The sequence below is a fragment of the Seriola aureovittata genome, chromosome 6 (genome assembly GCF_021018895.1).
Source record: "Seriola aureovittata isolate HTS-2021-v1 ecotype China chromosome 6, ASM2101889v1, whole genome shotgun sequence".
Lineage (NCBI taxonomy): Eukaryota > Metazoa > Chordata > Actinopteri > Carangiformes > Carangidae > Seriola > Seriola aureovittata.
The window spans coordinates 1,389,824-1,402,598 of NC_079369.1; the positions used below are offsets into that span (position 1 = coordinate 1,389,824).

A 12,775-nucleotide genomic window follows, 5' to 3' on the forward strand; every position below is an offset into this window, starting at 1 on the left:
CAGCTTCTTCACATTGAAATAGAATTTTATTTGAATAATAAACAGATATTACAATGAATATGATGCTGTAGTAACTTCATGTATTTAATGTAAAACAGCACAAAAAGTATAAAATTAAGTAACAGAACAAACAACAGGATGAACGACGTCATTCAAACGAATCAGTGATTTTTAAGAGTAAAATCTTTTTAAAAAACAGACACGAAGATGGAAAACAATGAGCACTTTAACGTCTCAACAGAGATTTAGTAAAAAGAATTTCCTGAGCTCAGACTGAAGCAACAGAGTTCACCTGCTCTGTCACCTGATGAACTTCAGTTTCCACTTCCACCAGTCTTCGGACTGGAACCATCACACTGCTACATGATCCTCTGATATTTGTTACGTGACAAAATATGAATCATTTTCCATCCTGGCTCCTGTTGTTGAACCTCTGAGGGCGGGATGTTCGTCGACGGGTGTAATCCATGTTCACCATTTTCTGCACATGTTGGGGGGGGGGAGAAGAGGAGGATTCAGAGAACGCAGGAACGCTGGAGAACATGTAGGACACAGGAATTTAATTTAATTACCTGGGGGAGAAGCCGTTTGCCATTCTGCTCTGAAGTGAACGTCCTGTTAAAATAAATATCATTTAATGAATTTAACAGCAGACGGGGCTGAAATAAGTTCTGTATAATGCAGTGTTTCATGGAGGAGGGTTACCCAGGCCGGAGAACTCCGCTGCACATACGGGCCATCCTGGTCTCATCCCGACTTCCTGATGTGCAGAACGCTGCTGCTGCTGCTGCGTGCTGGATTTGTGAAACACGCTGTGTTTACTGGAGCTGTAGGGGAGGTCATCATGAGACAGCTTAGCCAGAGAGAGACGGCGCCGCAGCATCTCATTCCCGTGGCGTTTGGACCCTGGGGAGGATGTGCAGCTCTCGTCCCTGGAGCGTTTGGACTGCGGATTACCGCCCCAGCCAAACTCCCTGTGGCGTTTCCTCAGGACGGAGCGGTGAGGCGACAAGGCGAGGGCCGCCAAAGATGAGGAGGAGGGGCCTCTGCTGGCCTCAGAGCTTCTAGCACAGAGACGGCAGGGTTGGCTGTTGAAGAAAGAGGATTTGTTCTGGCAGACGAACTTGTGGTACAGTTTCAGAAAGTCCTCGTCAAGCTTCTTCGGTGAGTAGGAGACAGAGATCGAAGGCTGCGAGGAGTCGAAGGAAAGGTGCCGCCGGAGCCTGATACGACCTGCTGCTGCGGCCGGCTGAGGTGAAGGCGGCTGTGGCTGGAGGGAGAGGTGGGAGTCCTGAGGGCAAAGCAGCCTCAGCGGCACAGAGGGCCTCTGTGGAGGAGAGGACAGAGAGCTGGACGTTGATCTGGGCCCCGGAGCTTCTCTGGAAAAGCTTTCCACAGAAGATTTTCTGGGGCTCCTAAAAAAGCCGTGAGGTGATGTTTTGAGGCTGGTCATCATCCTTGCCTTTAAGGGACTCTGCCGGACCGGGGAGCCGTAATTATCAGCTCTTTCTTTAACTGTGCTGATTTCTGACGCATACATGGAGCAACCAGCAGCCTGCTCCGAGTGAGCCGAGAGAGAAAGCCTTCTAGACCTAAGGGACAGGTCCGAGGACGCTTTCGCAGCAGGGTAGTAAGATCGTGAAGGACTGGCGGTGTAAGTGCAGGGCCGTTCTCCCAGCAGGGACCGTTCAGACACAGTGAAGGTCTCATTCAACGAGTTGTCTTTGAGTTGAGAGGTGTCAGGGGCACCGGAGAGGTCCATGACGAGGATAGGCTGGTGCTGCTCTCTTCTCAGCGAGCCCCTCCCTCTTTCAGGAGATGGCTGCTGCGCTTGCAGATTGATCGAGCGAGGGACAGATTCGACCCTCGTGTACAACCTTTTCTTTGGGTTGAAGTTCTCCGTGTGCAGCATCTTGCTGGTCATCTTTCTTGGGTTGCTGTTGGTGTTCCTCAGTGTCACAATGAAGGTGTTGTTGAGACTGCTCCTGCTCGGCTGCTGCCGCCACCTGCGGTACCTCCTCAGCACAGAGTCGGCGGCCTCAGAGACGTTCTGCCGGTGTCGGGCCCTGTTTATTCGACTGATCATGCTGGGGTAGAGCTCCACAAAGGAGCTACCGTGACTTCTCAGAGTCATTTCCAGTTCCTCGTCTTGATCTTCAGGCTGGAGCTCGGTTTCAGAGACGTTTCTCTGACTCTCATCCAAAGGGCTCACAGTCAGCTGGGTAGTGTCACTTCTAGACATCCCTGTAGGTAAGAGAGGAAAAGAGACGTTACCTAAACTGAGACCACAAATAAAACTTGCGTCAGATCAGTGTTTGCCATAACTTGTCCATCCAAGTCGTGTTTAAAAATTCTTCTTCTTCCTCTTACCGGAATCATCCCAAGAATGTTGGCCAGAGGATACACAAGTCTCATCAGCTTCGCCATCTTGTTGCGTGACGTCCAACTGTTGAAAACGAAACATAGTAAATTCATTAGATGTTCGATTTTCAAGACACAACTGTTTAATAAATAAAAGGTAAAATTACCTGGGAGTTTCTTGTAATGTCCTGCACTGTGGTGGAAGGAATGTCAAAATAATTAGATGAAGTATAGGATTCATTTACAATTAATTACAATAATTACTATTCTCCTTTTAGGTGATTGATACTAACCTCTCAATGACTCCTCTCTCAGATCTCTCAGGCTCTGAGGAAAAGACGTGTGTTTGATTATAAAGTCTGCTGATATAAAAACTGTTCTCTAAATCAGGTGAATGCTCTTTGTGTTATAAGTGGCTGCAGAGTGACACAAACCTTTGAATCCAGCTTGTTCAGTTCTTGTTTTGACAGCATCATGTATTGTCCAAGAGCTTCACCATGCAAGGAGTCAAGACAGAAGAGATACACAATGAGACCAGGTGACAGACTACTGAACTGAAGACATAAACAAACGACAGCACGGCTGTAACTAACATCAATCTCTATTGATCAATCTGTCAAATTTTGTATTTTTAGTCAACTTTATTTGTCGTATTCATCCTGTCAGCACCGTTTCATTTCTATGCACCGTTTATTCTCTCTATTGGAAGGAGGTAACATGCATTGGTTTCTATTTATTTAAAAATCCTTTACTGGGAAATTATTTATATTTCAGTTGGTACACACCAAACTGTACCTAAGGTTAACTCTGAATTTGGATTTAAAGCCCCGGACACACAAACTAAGATACAGACAGAGCTCTTTAAAAATGGACAGTTTATAAGTTATCCACATTTTAGAAACAAGATTTAAACCTTCCCAAAACAGAAAACTGATGAGACCTTTATTTTATTTTATTCATTCACTGGATAAATGGCTGTGTTTTATAATCTTGGCATCTATTATGTTTTATATTTTCCTCGTGTTTTTTTTAATATATATTTTTATTGTTTGTTATTTACACTGTGTTGTAGATTCTTTTTGGACTATCTGTTCATGAATTGTTTTTATGTGCATTCAGCTGAATAAATAACGGTTAATAATATTTCTGTCGTCCACCTCTCTGTGACCTTATATTCATACAGGGACAGTTTCTTGCATTGACCCACCGGCAGTTATATTAGCTTATAGTTATCTTACTTAGGGTTTTTGTGTTGTCCAGGTCCACCTCATACCCCCCGTCTTGGTACTGAAGCTTTGAATACTGTGGAAAACAACAGCAGAGGTTAGCACGCTCGGTTTTTTTCCACATTTTTACAGTTTACATTTAAAGCTAACTCCAGCTAACGTTAGCTACCCCACGCTAACGCTAACGTTAGCTACCCCACGCTAACGCTAACGTTACCTCCGCCCGACGACAACAGCCACAACTCACCTTGTCAATGATTCGCTCCAGTGACTTTTTGAAGATAAAGCCATTTTCATGCAGTTGATCGTGTAAATGAGCGTCCATGTTGCTTGTGAAATGCGTTTTCTTGATCTTTACAGACGGTGAAAAGCAGCAGGATTCAGGCGCTTTCGGGTTCAAAATCCTTCTGTCACAAAAGAGCGAACGGTGATTGGACAACGGAAATGTGGTGCCTTCACTGTTACTAGGAACTCATGCTATCATGCTTAGAAATAGCGTGTTTAAATATTTCAATTTGAAGTACAAATAAAAACTCTTTGTTTTGTTTTTTTTATAGTGGAGGTGCCCATGTGTAGCAACGATATAGTTGCGCAAATATTTTTTTATGTCAGCAATAATTCTGTGTATCAATAGTTAAAACAATATTTGGGTGGGTAGATGGTAAAACATCACACGCAGACGTTTAAAACAAATACCTTTTCGCCGTCTTTAAACTCACGAACTTCAATAACGACAAATCTGTGTTTTTTGTGATTGTTTTTGTTTTTTGTACATTGTTGTTTAGACTAACTATGATAATTCAGAGTTTCAGTCAGTGACGCGAACGACCCATTAGTGAGACGTCATTGTAATGTAATGCGTCATCTTCAGTCGACAAACGTGTTCTGTCTGGATATAAACAAAACTTCATCCGCCTCAACTGAATAACAAATGATGTGAGATATGTTATTGTCCAGAACCGGTACCGACACTCAGTGAGCCAGCGGTCCGTGAACCTCTCATCAGTATGGCTGCCGGGACGCTGCAGGAGCTTGTATCCGCCGCTGCCGCTGAGCATCCTGACAGAGCCGCCGTGACATACGACGGCCGCCCGGTGTCGGGGAGCCCGGTGTCTCTGCTGTACCGAGACCTGGTTGAACTGACCGGCGAACTGTCTCTGATCTTACGGGAGAACTGCTCTGCTAGTAACGGCGTCATCGGGCTGTACTGCCGTGATGATTTGTTCATACCTGTGTGGATCCTAGGGTGAGTCCGCTGCTGTGTATATGTGTATATGATAATATATATAACAATAATAAAAATAGTAATAATAAACTTTATTTGTATAGCACTTATCATACAAGAAATGTAGCAGAAAGTGCTTTAAAACAAATAAATGACCTGCACCAAGTGATTCCCATGAAAAGAAAATACTTAAAATGAACATAAACATTATTAAAAGTATTGATCTAAAATGAAAAACATTATGATTAATGTTCATCATGGTTCGCTGTTTGCCAGGATCCTTCAGTCTCCTGCTGCCTACGTCCCACTGGACCCCGAGGCTCCAGGACTTCTCTCTGCCAGAGTCATGAACCGCTGTGGCCTCAAGTACTGTGCTGTGAAGACTGACCTTCTGCAGGTTCAGTACTTCATATTTTATTCATGCAAATATAAAACTGTGCAGATCAGAAGCTCAATAATAGTATGTAAAGACATGTTCAGGTTCAGCTATATGTAATATTGTCTGTTATTATGAGCCTGAACCCAGATCCCCTTTAATGCGCCTGTGGTGAAATAATACGACCTGACTCCAGGTTTTCTGAGTGACAGTCAATCTGTGGAAATCACAGCCTGAAGTAGAGAAAACATCCAATGTGAGCACAATATGAATTCAAGTAAATTAATATTATGCATATATATTATATAATATATTGTTATGCAGCGCCTCTAAGAAAAGATCACGATATTAGGTAATAAGTCAGGAGCCATTTAGCTGATATTGTTCTTTAGTGGTGCAGATTCACTCACACACAAATCCAGCCTGGGTCGAAATATAAAAAACATCTAGTGCCTCAAAAACCTGAGCGCAGCACAATAACTCATACAGAAGATCCGTATTTTATCACTTTACTTTGTATTTCCACTGAAGGAATCCTCTCGTTGTGTGTTGTACTGTAGTTTATCAGCAGTTTCCCTCTCAGTCGCTGTTTTGAGTGAATATTTACATTGATTTTCTTTCCTTTTCCCATCAAGCGTTTCCAGACAGCTGTGGCCACACACATGTCGGTGGAGGTGTGTTTGGTGTTGTCCAAGTTTAAACTAACAGTGGTACGAGTCGAGTTGCTGCCAGACACACATGAGACTGTGGCCCAGGTGGAGAAGGACTCTGGGAGCTGGGACCTGGCGTATGTGCTGCACACATCTGGAACGACTGGCCTCCCAAAGATTGTGCGGGTACCACACAAGTGTATCCTCCCCAATATTCTCCACCTGAGGTCAGTGATTACACCTGTTTGTCTCTGGAGCTTTATTTTGATGGATATTCTAAAACCTGCTCCTCTCTCTGCTCAGATCGTTGTTTCAGGTGAGTGCACGTGATGTGGTTTTCCTGGCCTCGCCTTTAACCTTTGACCCCTCTGTGGTGGATATTTTCCTGGCCTTATCATCCGGGGCTCAGCTCCTCATGGTTCCCTCTATGATCAAGAAAACGCCCAGTCGACTGGCTCAGCTGCTGTTCAGGGATCATGAGACGACCGTCCTTCAGGCAGGAGTCACTTCATCACGGACGGTTTTTTTTTTTTCTTCTGGCATCCACATCCTTGTCTGTCTCTGTAATGTGGTGTTTTCTTGTTTCCACAGGTCACACCCACTCTGCTCAGCCGCTTCGGGCATCGCCTCCTCAAACAGGAAGTGTTGTCGCCTGGCTCCTCGCTGCGGGTGTTGGCTCTGGGCGGAGAGGCCTGTCCCTCGCCGGCTGTGCTGAGGAGCTGGAGACACGAGGACAACAAAACACACATCTACAACATCTACGGCATCACTGAGGTGTCCTGCTGGGCCTGCTGCTGCAGAGTCCCACAGTCTCTGCTGCAGGCCAGAGACACGTGAGTGTTTAAAACCATCTATTATTAAATCTGCTTCTTGGTTTTAGCTGCAGCTTTAACACAACTTTATTTAACATCACAGTCCCTCCAGCGCGGCGTCCTCAGTGCCTCTCGGGACTCCTCTGATGGACACGCTGGTGGAGGTCAGAGATGAACATGGCTGCGTTGTTACAGAGGGAGAAGGACAGGTGTTCATAGGTGAGAAAGAGCTTATTGACACACACACACACACACACACACACACACACACACACGCATGTAGATCTAATTGTGGTGAATTAAATCCACGTGATGCTTGACGCAGGTGGAGAGGACAGAGTGTGTCTCCTGGACGAGGAGCAGGCCGTCGTCCCCGGGACGATGAGAGCCAGCGGAGACTGGGTGAACGTTAAAGACGCCCAGCTGTACTACCTGGGACGCAGAGACAGGCTGATAAAACGCCATGGGAAACGGGTGAACCTGGACGGCGTGCAGCAGGTAAGATGTTTCCTATGTTTACACTGTGTATTTTTTAGTAGTAACTCAAGTTTCTAGAAAGGGAATGTCAACATAATGAATGTGTCTACGTCAAAATACACAAATTAAAGGCAATAAAAAGGAGTTGATGGTCTGAACACTTGCTAATGTAGAGTTCATGTAAAGTTTTAAGGCTTGTAGACGTGTTGATCTGAAGCTGAAGTTCAAACAGTAACAGTTGACTTCTTTAGCCACTAGGTGGCGATGCAACACACACTATTAAAAGCTTATAAAAACCAGAGCAGGAGCAGCATCAGCGCCTCCTTTGCCGACATCACACCGGCCTCATTTTGGTCTGCAGCAGCTCCTGTGAAGAATCTGTGGCTCTTTAGCTGCTAAACGCTCCACATTGTTCAGCAGCTCGTTACTGACTGTGTTCGTCTGTTTGCTAATGAGAGTCAGTTTGTGGGAGTGACGCAAAACATTAAATCTGCAGATCATTCGAACCAAAACTGTGACTGAAAGAAGCTAAAACGCTCCGTACAGTGGAATTACAGAGTTACATGATGTTTCTCTGTCATGTGACTCCTTTCTACATCACATCCAGTCATTTAATCAATTGTTACTATGAAGATATTGATTGGTGCAGCTTTAAATGGCCATTACTTGTAGTTATTTTTTTTTAATGTTCAGGTTTTTTAAAATAGATGTCTGTTTCATTTTACTGTTTCTACAGCAACAGATACACAACAAAATAAATGAAATAGAATAAAATAAGAACCAGAAGGTCAGTGTCAAACAACATACACCAGACTTCAGAGGAAAAAAAATCTAATTCATAGCAAATGATCCGGATCTGCTCCAAAGTGGAATGAGTTCTTCTCTGGACCGTGTCTCGTCCCTTCATCCACCAGGTTCGGTTCAAAAAGCAGTAAAATGCATAAGAATTCAAAAGTAAAGACAAAACACTTGCTCCCTTCCTTCAGTCATGGGGTAAATTTTCTGCCATGAAAGTCTCTGCTTCTTGAGTAAGTGCAATTTTTTTATTCCTCTGCACTGCGACAGTGTTCTCAGGTTGTCCGTCCATCCGTCCGATTCTCATGGACACGATATCTCAGTAACTCCTAGACGCAACCTCTTCAAATTTGGCACAAACAATCACTTGTACTCAAGGATGAACTGAGTAGATTTTGAGGGTCAAAGGTTAAAGGACAAGGTCACAGTGATCTAAGAAATCACTTTTTACCATTTACTCATGAATTCACAATTATATGACTGAGGATAAACAGGGATGTGACCTGACACTAGTCTGAGTGAAGGAGGGAAACAACCACGAGGAGGTGATTCTAGTTTTCCATAAAGAGAGAGCTTGATACTTCTCTTGGTTTACATTTTATCAGGAGACCAGTTGGATTATAAATAACCAAATATATAAATAAATCTTGCTTCTGTGCATCAGCAAAAGAATAATCCTGACTGGATGGATGACAGAAGTATTTTTGTTTTCCTCCGTCAGCTCATCGTGAGTCTGCCTCAGGTGGAGGCCTGTGCTGTGGGTCTGTCTGACGGCTCTCGGCTGCTCGCCTTTGTTGTGGCGTCTACATCTGGAGACCAGACCGCAGCGTCTCCTCTCACATCTGTACAGCAGTGTGAGGGGAAATCACCCTCGGGTCTTGGTCAGTATCAGGACCACCTCCCTTCTCTTGTAACGCACCACCACCAGGAGGAGGAGACGGGCGGTGCAGACGGAGACATGCGCAGACTGATAGTGGACCGGCTGTCTCTGCTGCTGCCGTCATACAGTGTTCCTGACTCGCTGGTCCTCATCCCGGCGTTAAGCCTGACTCGTCATGGTGAGCACGGGACGCTAGTCACTGCGGTGGAGACACAGCGGCTCATTCATTCAGCTTTTAATGTTTGTATCTCGGCAGGTAAAGTGGACATGGAGGCTCTTATGAGAATATACCACAGACAGAGACACAGAGCGGAGTCCTCGCAGGGAGACGTCAGCCAACTAAAGCAAACCCTTCAGTCTTTGTGGCAGGTGATGACACAGCCCCACATTTAAATCCCCTGTTGTCTTCTTGTGTTCAGACTCAACACTGTGACCCGTCTGTCAACAGGAGGCTTTAGGTTTTGCTGAAGCTGTGACCATTGACGAGGAATCCAACTTCCTGTTGAGTGGAGGCGACTCTCTGAAGGCGCTGCACCTGTGTGAGGACATCCGCTCTGCTGTGGGAGTCCCCGCACCACAACTGTTGGAGGTTATACTTGATGGGACCTTTTCTGACATCCTGCGCTGCGTTGCCAGAGCAACACTGATGCTGCCGCTTGAGAACAGCACATCATCACTTCCTGAGGCCAAGAAGCGGCAAACTGACGCTCCCCCTGTTGTTCTAGTGAAGAGACAACGCACACAGTCTGAGTCTAGAGTGGCAGAGAGGCCGCAGCAGGAGAGACGGGCTGTGAAAGTTATAAGACGAGCAGGTGATGTGATGGAAATCAACGTCAGGAATGAGGAGACGAGTAAAAACCTCCAGACTGAGAAATGGGGAGCTGCTGCTCTGGGCCTCAGTCTGAGCTGGTCCTCAGATACAGGCAGATGTGTGGACGCCTCGCCGGTGCTTCTGGTCCATGAAAGAACAGATCACAGGTCAGATTCTACCCAAATAACCGTGTTCATCGGTTCACACTCTCACAGGATCCAGGCTTTAGACCTGGACACCGGGAGCCTCGTGTGGGAGCGAGTCCTCGGGGACAGAATCGAGGCGTCGGCTGCCATGTCTCACTGCGGGACTCTGGTGGTTATAGGTCAGCAGCAATTCTCTCAATATCTTGTGTTCAACCGTAACTGTCAGTTAAGGTGTATTTTTCTGTTTCTCCAGGTTGCTATGACGGCTCTGTGTATTTTTTGTGCGCTGCTTCTGGAAAGACGCGGTGGACATTTGAGACGGGAGATGCTGTGAAGAGCTGTCCCGCTGTGGATCCCCACACAGGTCTGGTGATGGTGGGCTCACATGATGGACATGTTTATGCCCTGAACCCAAAGGTGAGTGTGTTTGACATGAAGAGACACTGAGGCTCTGAATCAGTCAAACTTTATTGAAATAGAACTTTTCAAACAGGTTAGTGTGGCTCGAAGAGCTTCAGACCAAAGGCATAGGTTTGGGTAGGGATGGTAGGGACATGTCCCTACCCATATTTTGGGAGGACAGAATTGTCCCTACCAATATTTGAGTGAACTTGGTAGCATTAACTAGCAAGCTAACCATAGCTTCTGTCATCTGTAGGCTAGCAGTTAGGGTTCCTAGCAGGAGGAAGCAGAAAATGGTGGATATATAAAAGTATGAGTTTAATTTTTGTCAAAAAATCCCATGAAAATGTCACCATGAATATTATGACGTTTTTATGACTTTTTATGCCTTATTATACTATGATTTTTTGTACCTTACTAAACTATGATGTTTTGTATCTTACTATACTAACACATTTTCATTACTTCTTATACCTTACTATACAAAGACATTTTTATGAAGTTTTATGCCTTAATATACTATGATTTTTTGTACCTTACTATTCAAAGACGTTTTTATGACGTTTTATTCCCCACTATACTATGACTTTTTCATAATTTTTTTTGCCTTACTATACTGTGACTTTTTATGTCTTACTATACAAAGACGTTTTCATTTTCAAAACAGATGAAATTGAATAAAATACAATTCACAACATAGATACAATAAAAAAATTTAAAGAAAGAAATTAGCCGACATTGTTATATGAATCCAGATTTCAGTTGGAATTATCGTTTTTCACTTAATTTTCATTGAAAAAAATTTAAAAAATAATGATAATGGGATTTTTGTTGGAATTATACCAAAATAACATGTTCCTTTACATCTGGAGAATATGATCTGTAGGTCAGGGTGTCTCTGTACAACACTTATGGTTCTAACAATGCACCATAATGTTGTGACACATTTTACCTTCATCGAAAAAAACTGCAACTCCTACAATTTGGATATTGCTCTTGGCCATATTCAGATTTCGATTATATTTCAATTAATTGTGCAGCTGTAATAGAAAATAAAGTGATTAATGACACAAAATCATATTCAATTAAAAGCCAGTCTGAAGAGGAACATTTTGAGTTTCAACACCTCAGCTGCTCTCAGCTCCTCTGGAGCTGCTTCACCACACGATTTAGCACTTTGGAACAAATAACAGACCAGAGTTAGTGCTGATGATCAACAATGACTCCACCACCCAGGTACCAGGTACCTTCTGCATCATAGAAATGAAAACAGAATAAGACAGAATGTCTAGAAATAGAAGTCATAGAACCTAAAAACACTTGGAGTGTGTGTTAGTTTGCTGTGACATCTCTGACTTGTGTATCTTCTGTTCTTGTGACCAAACTTTAACAAAATTATGTTACTGATGTTTTAGCTTCAGCAGTGTGTCTGGAAACGTCACTGTGGGGGAGGGGCCGTGTTTTCCTCCCCCTGGCTCCAGCCAACCCTCAGGCAGCTGTATGTGGCGTCGTTGGGGGGTCACCTGCTCTGCCTCCACCCAGTGAGTGAAGACAATCACAGACTTCAGTCATCGACCTTCAGTGAATGAAGCATGTAGCTGATGTTCTTCTCTTCCCCAGGACAGTGGAGAGGTGCTGTGGTCTGTCCGCAGAGACGTCCCGTTCTTCTCGTCACCAAACGCCTCCTCTGGTGGCGTCGCCATCGGCTCAGTGGATGGAAACATCTGCTGCTTCAGCAACACGGGGAAACTGGTGAGAGGAAGAAGGTAGACTGGAGTCTTCCTCCGCTGCGCTCCAAGTGACAGGATCCCTCTGTGTTTTTACCTTATTAATGAAATAACTTAATACAGAATATTCAATAAATTCATTTTTAAAAGTCACTCTTTCAAATACTGACTTCTGTTTATATGATCCTGAGGGAATGAACAGCATCTGCTCTGATCTGATGACAGTTACAGTTTCTGTTTGACTGTCTTATTTGAACATGTCATAAACAGTCAGAGAACAGAGGACAGCATTCTGTGTTAAAGCTATAAACCTTCTTGTTGATACTTTTTATTGTTGTGACCGTTACTGGCTTCACACACACACACACACACACACACACACACACACACACACACACACACACACACACACACACACACACATGCCAACTTGTAAGTGACGTCATTCTCCAACATGACTCCTGTGTTTCTCCGCAGGTGTGGCAGTTTCCAACAAAGGGCCCCGTCTTCTCGTCTCCGTGCGTCACACCTGACCAGCGGAGGCTCCTGTGTGGATCTCACGACGGTCACCTGTACTGTCTGAACTGCGCCGACGGCTCTTTGGTTTGGACTTTCCGGACGTCGGGCAAAGTGTACTCCAGCCCGTGTGTGTTCGATGGCGCCGCTGTGGGCAGGACGGGGGATCTGGTGGGGCTGGCCTCCACAGACGGCACCGTCTGGATCCTGGACGGTCTCAACGGACAAACGCTGGCCTCGCACACTCTGCCCGGGGAGCTGTTCTCATCCCCGGTGGTGTATGAACAGTCTCTTGTCATCGGGTGCCGCAATGACTCTGTGTATTGTTTGAAGCTGAGTGTCCAAGAGGAAGCAGAGAAGGATTAAATGTA

General features: G+C 44.8%; 2 protein-coding genes across 4 annotated transcripts; one reads left to right on the plus strand and one right to left on the minus strand.

Moving 5' to 3' along the window:
• Nucleotides 1-4: 4 nt before the first annotated feature.
• si:dkeyp-117h8.4 (uncharacterized protein LOC572032 homolog) lies at nucleotides 5-3,983 on the minus strand. Its single transcript, XM_056378033.1, has 9 exons — nucleotides 3,835-3,983; nucleotides 3,600-3,663; nucleotides 2,796-2,851; nucleotides 2,655-2,688; nucleotides 2,529-2,554; nucleotides 2,371-2,446; nucleotides 706-2,244; nucleotides 573-615; nucleotides 5-481 (listed from the first exon to the last, which is right to left on the minus strand). The coding sequence occupies exons 1-9, from the start codon at nucleotides 3,910-3,912 to the stop codon at nucleotides 472-474; spliced, it is 1,926 nt and encodes a 641-aa protein (XP_056234008.1). The 5' UTR covers nucleotides 3,913-3,983; the 3' UTR covers nucleotides 5-471.
• Nucleotides 3,984-4,468: 485 nt separating this feature from the next.
• On the plus strand, nucleotides 4,469-12,770 carry aasdh (aminoadipate-semialdehyde dehydrogenase). Of its 3 annotated transcripts, XM_056378675.1 has the most exons (14): nucleotides 4,469-4,833; nucleotides 5,089-5,209; nucleotides 5,824-6,065; nucleotides 6,142-6,334; nucleotides 6,430-6,671; nucleotides 6,754-6,869; nucleotides 6,976-7,148; nucleotides 8,644-8,980; nucleotides 9,059-9,171; nucleotides 9,251-9,938; nucleotides 10,013-10,176; nucleotides 11,577-11,702; nucleotides 11,782-11,913; nucleotides 12,366-12,770. In XM_056378675.1, the coding sequence occupies exons 1-14, from the start codon at nucleotides 4,595-4,597 to the stop codon at nucleotides 12,768-12,770; spliced, it is 3,291 nt and encodes a 1,096-aa protein (XP_056234650.1). In that variant the 5' UTR covers nucleotides 4,469-4,594. The 3 variants fall into 3 exon arrangements, with proteins under 3 accessions (XP_056234650.1, XP_056234649.1, XP_056234651.1); XM_056378674.1 differs by having other exon boundaries at nucleotides 8,644-9,171; XM_056378676.1 differs by having other exon boundaries at nucleotides 8,644-9,171; nucleotides 11,782-11,927; nucleotides 12,366-12,609.
• Nucleotides 12,771-12,775: the final 5 nt, after the last annotated feature.

What these genes read in the sequence shown, in the direction of transcription:
- si:dkeyp-117h8.4 (XM_056378033.1), bottom strand. Translation starts at nt 3,912, where the DNA reads ATGGACGCTCATTTACACGATCAACTGCATGAAAATGGCTTTATCTTC. An exon ending in TGGAGCGAATCATTGACAAG is followed by an intron (nt 3,664 to 3,834) that starts GTGAGTTGTGGC and finishes TGTTTTCCACAG; the next exon opens with TATTCAAAGCTTCAGTACCA. An exon ending in GAGAGAGGAGTCATTGAGAG is followed by an intron (nt 2,555 to 2,654) that starts GTTAGTATCAAT and finishes CTTCCACCACAG; the next exon opens with TGCAGGACATTACAAGAAAC.
- aasdh (XM_056378674.1), top strand. Translation starts at nt 4,595, where the DNA reads ATGGCTGCCGGGACGCTGCAGGAGCTTGTATCCGCCGCTGCCGCTGAG. An exon ending in CCCAATATTCTCCACCTGAG is followed by an intron (nt 6,066 to 6,141) that starts GTCAGTGATTAC and finishes CTCTCTGCTCAG; the next exon opens with ATCGTTGTTTCAGGTGAGTG. An exon ending in TCAGCAACACGGGGAAACTG is followed by an intron (nt 11,914 to 12,365) that starts GTGAGAGGAAGA and finishes GTTTCTCCGCAG; the next exon opens with GTGTGGCAGTTTCCAACAAA.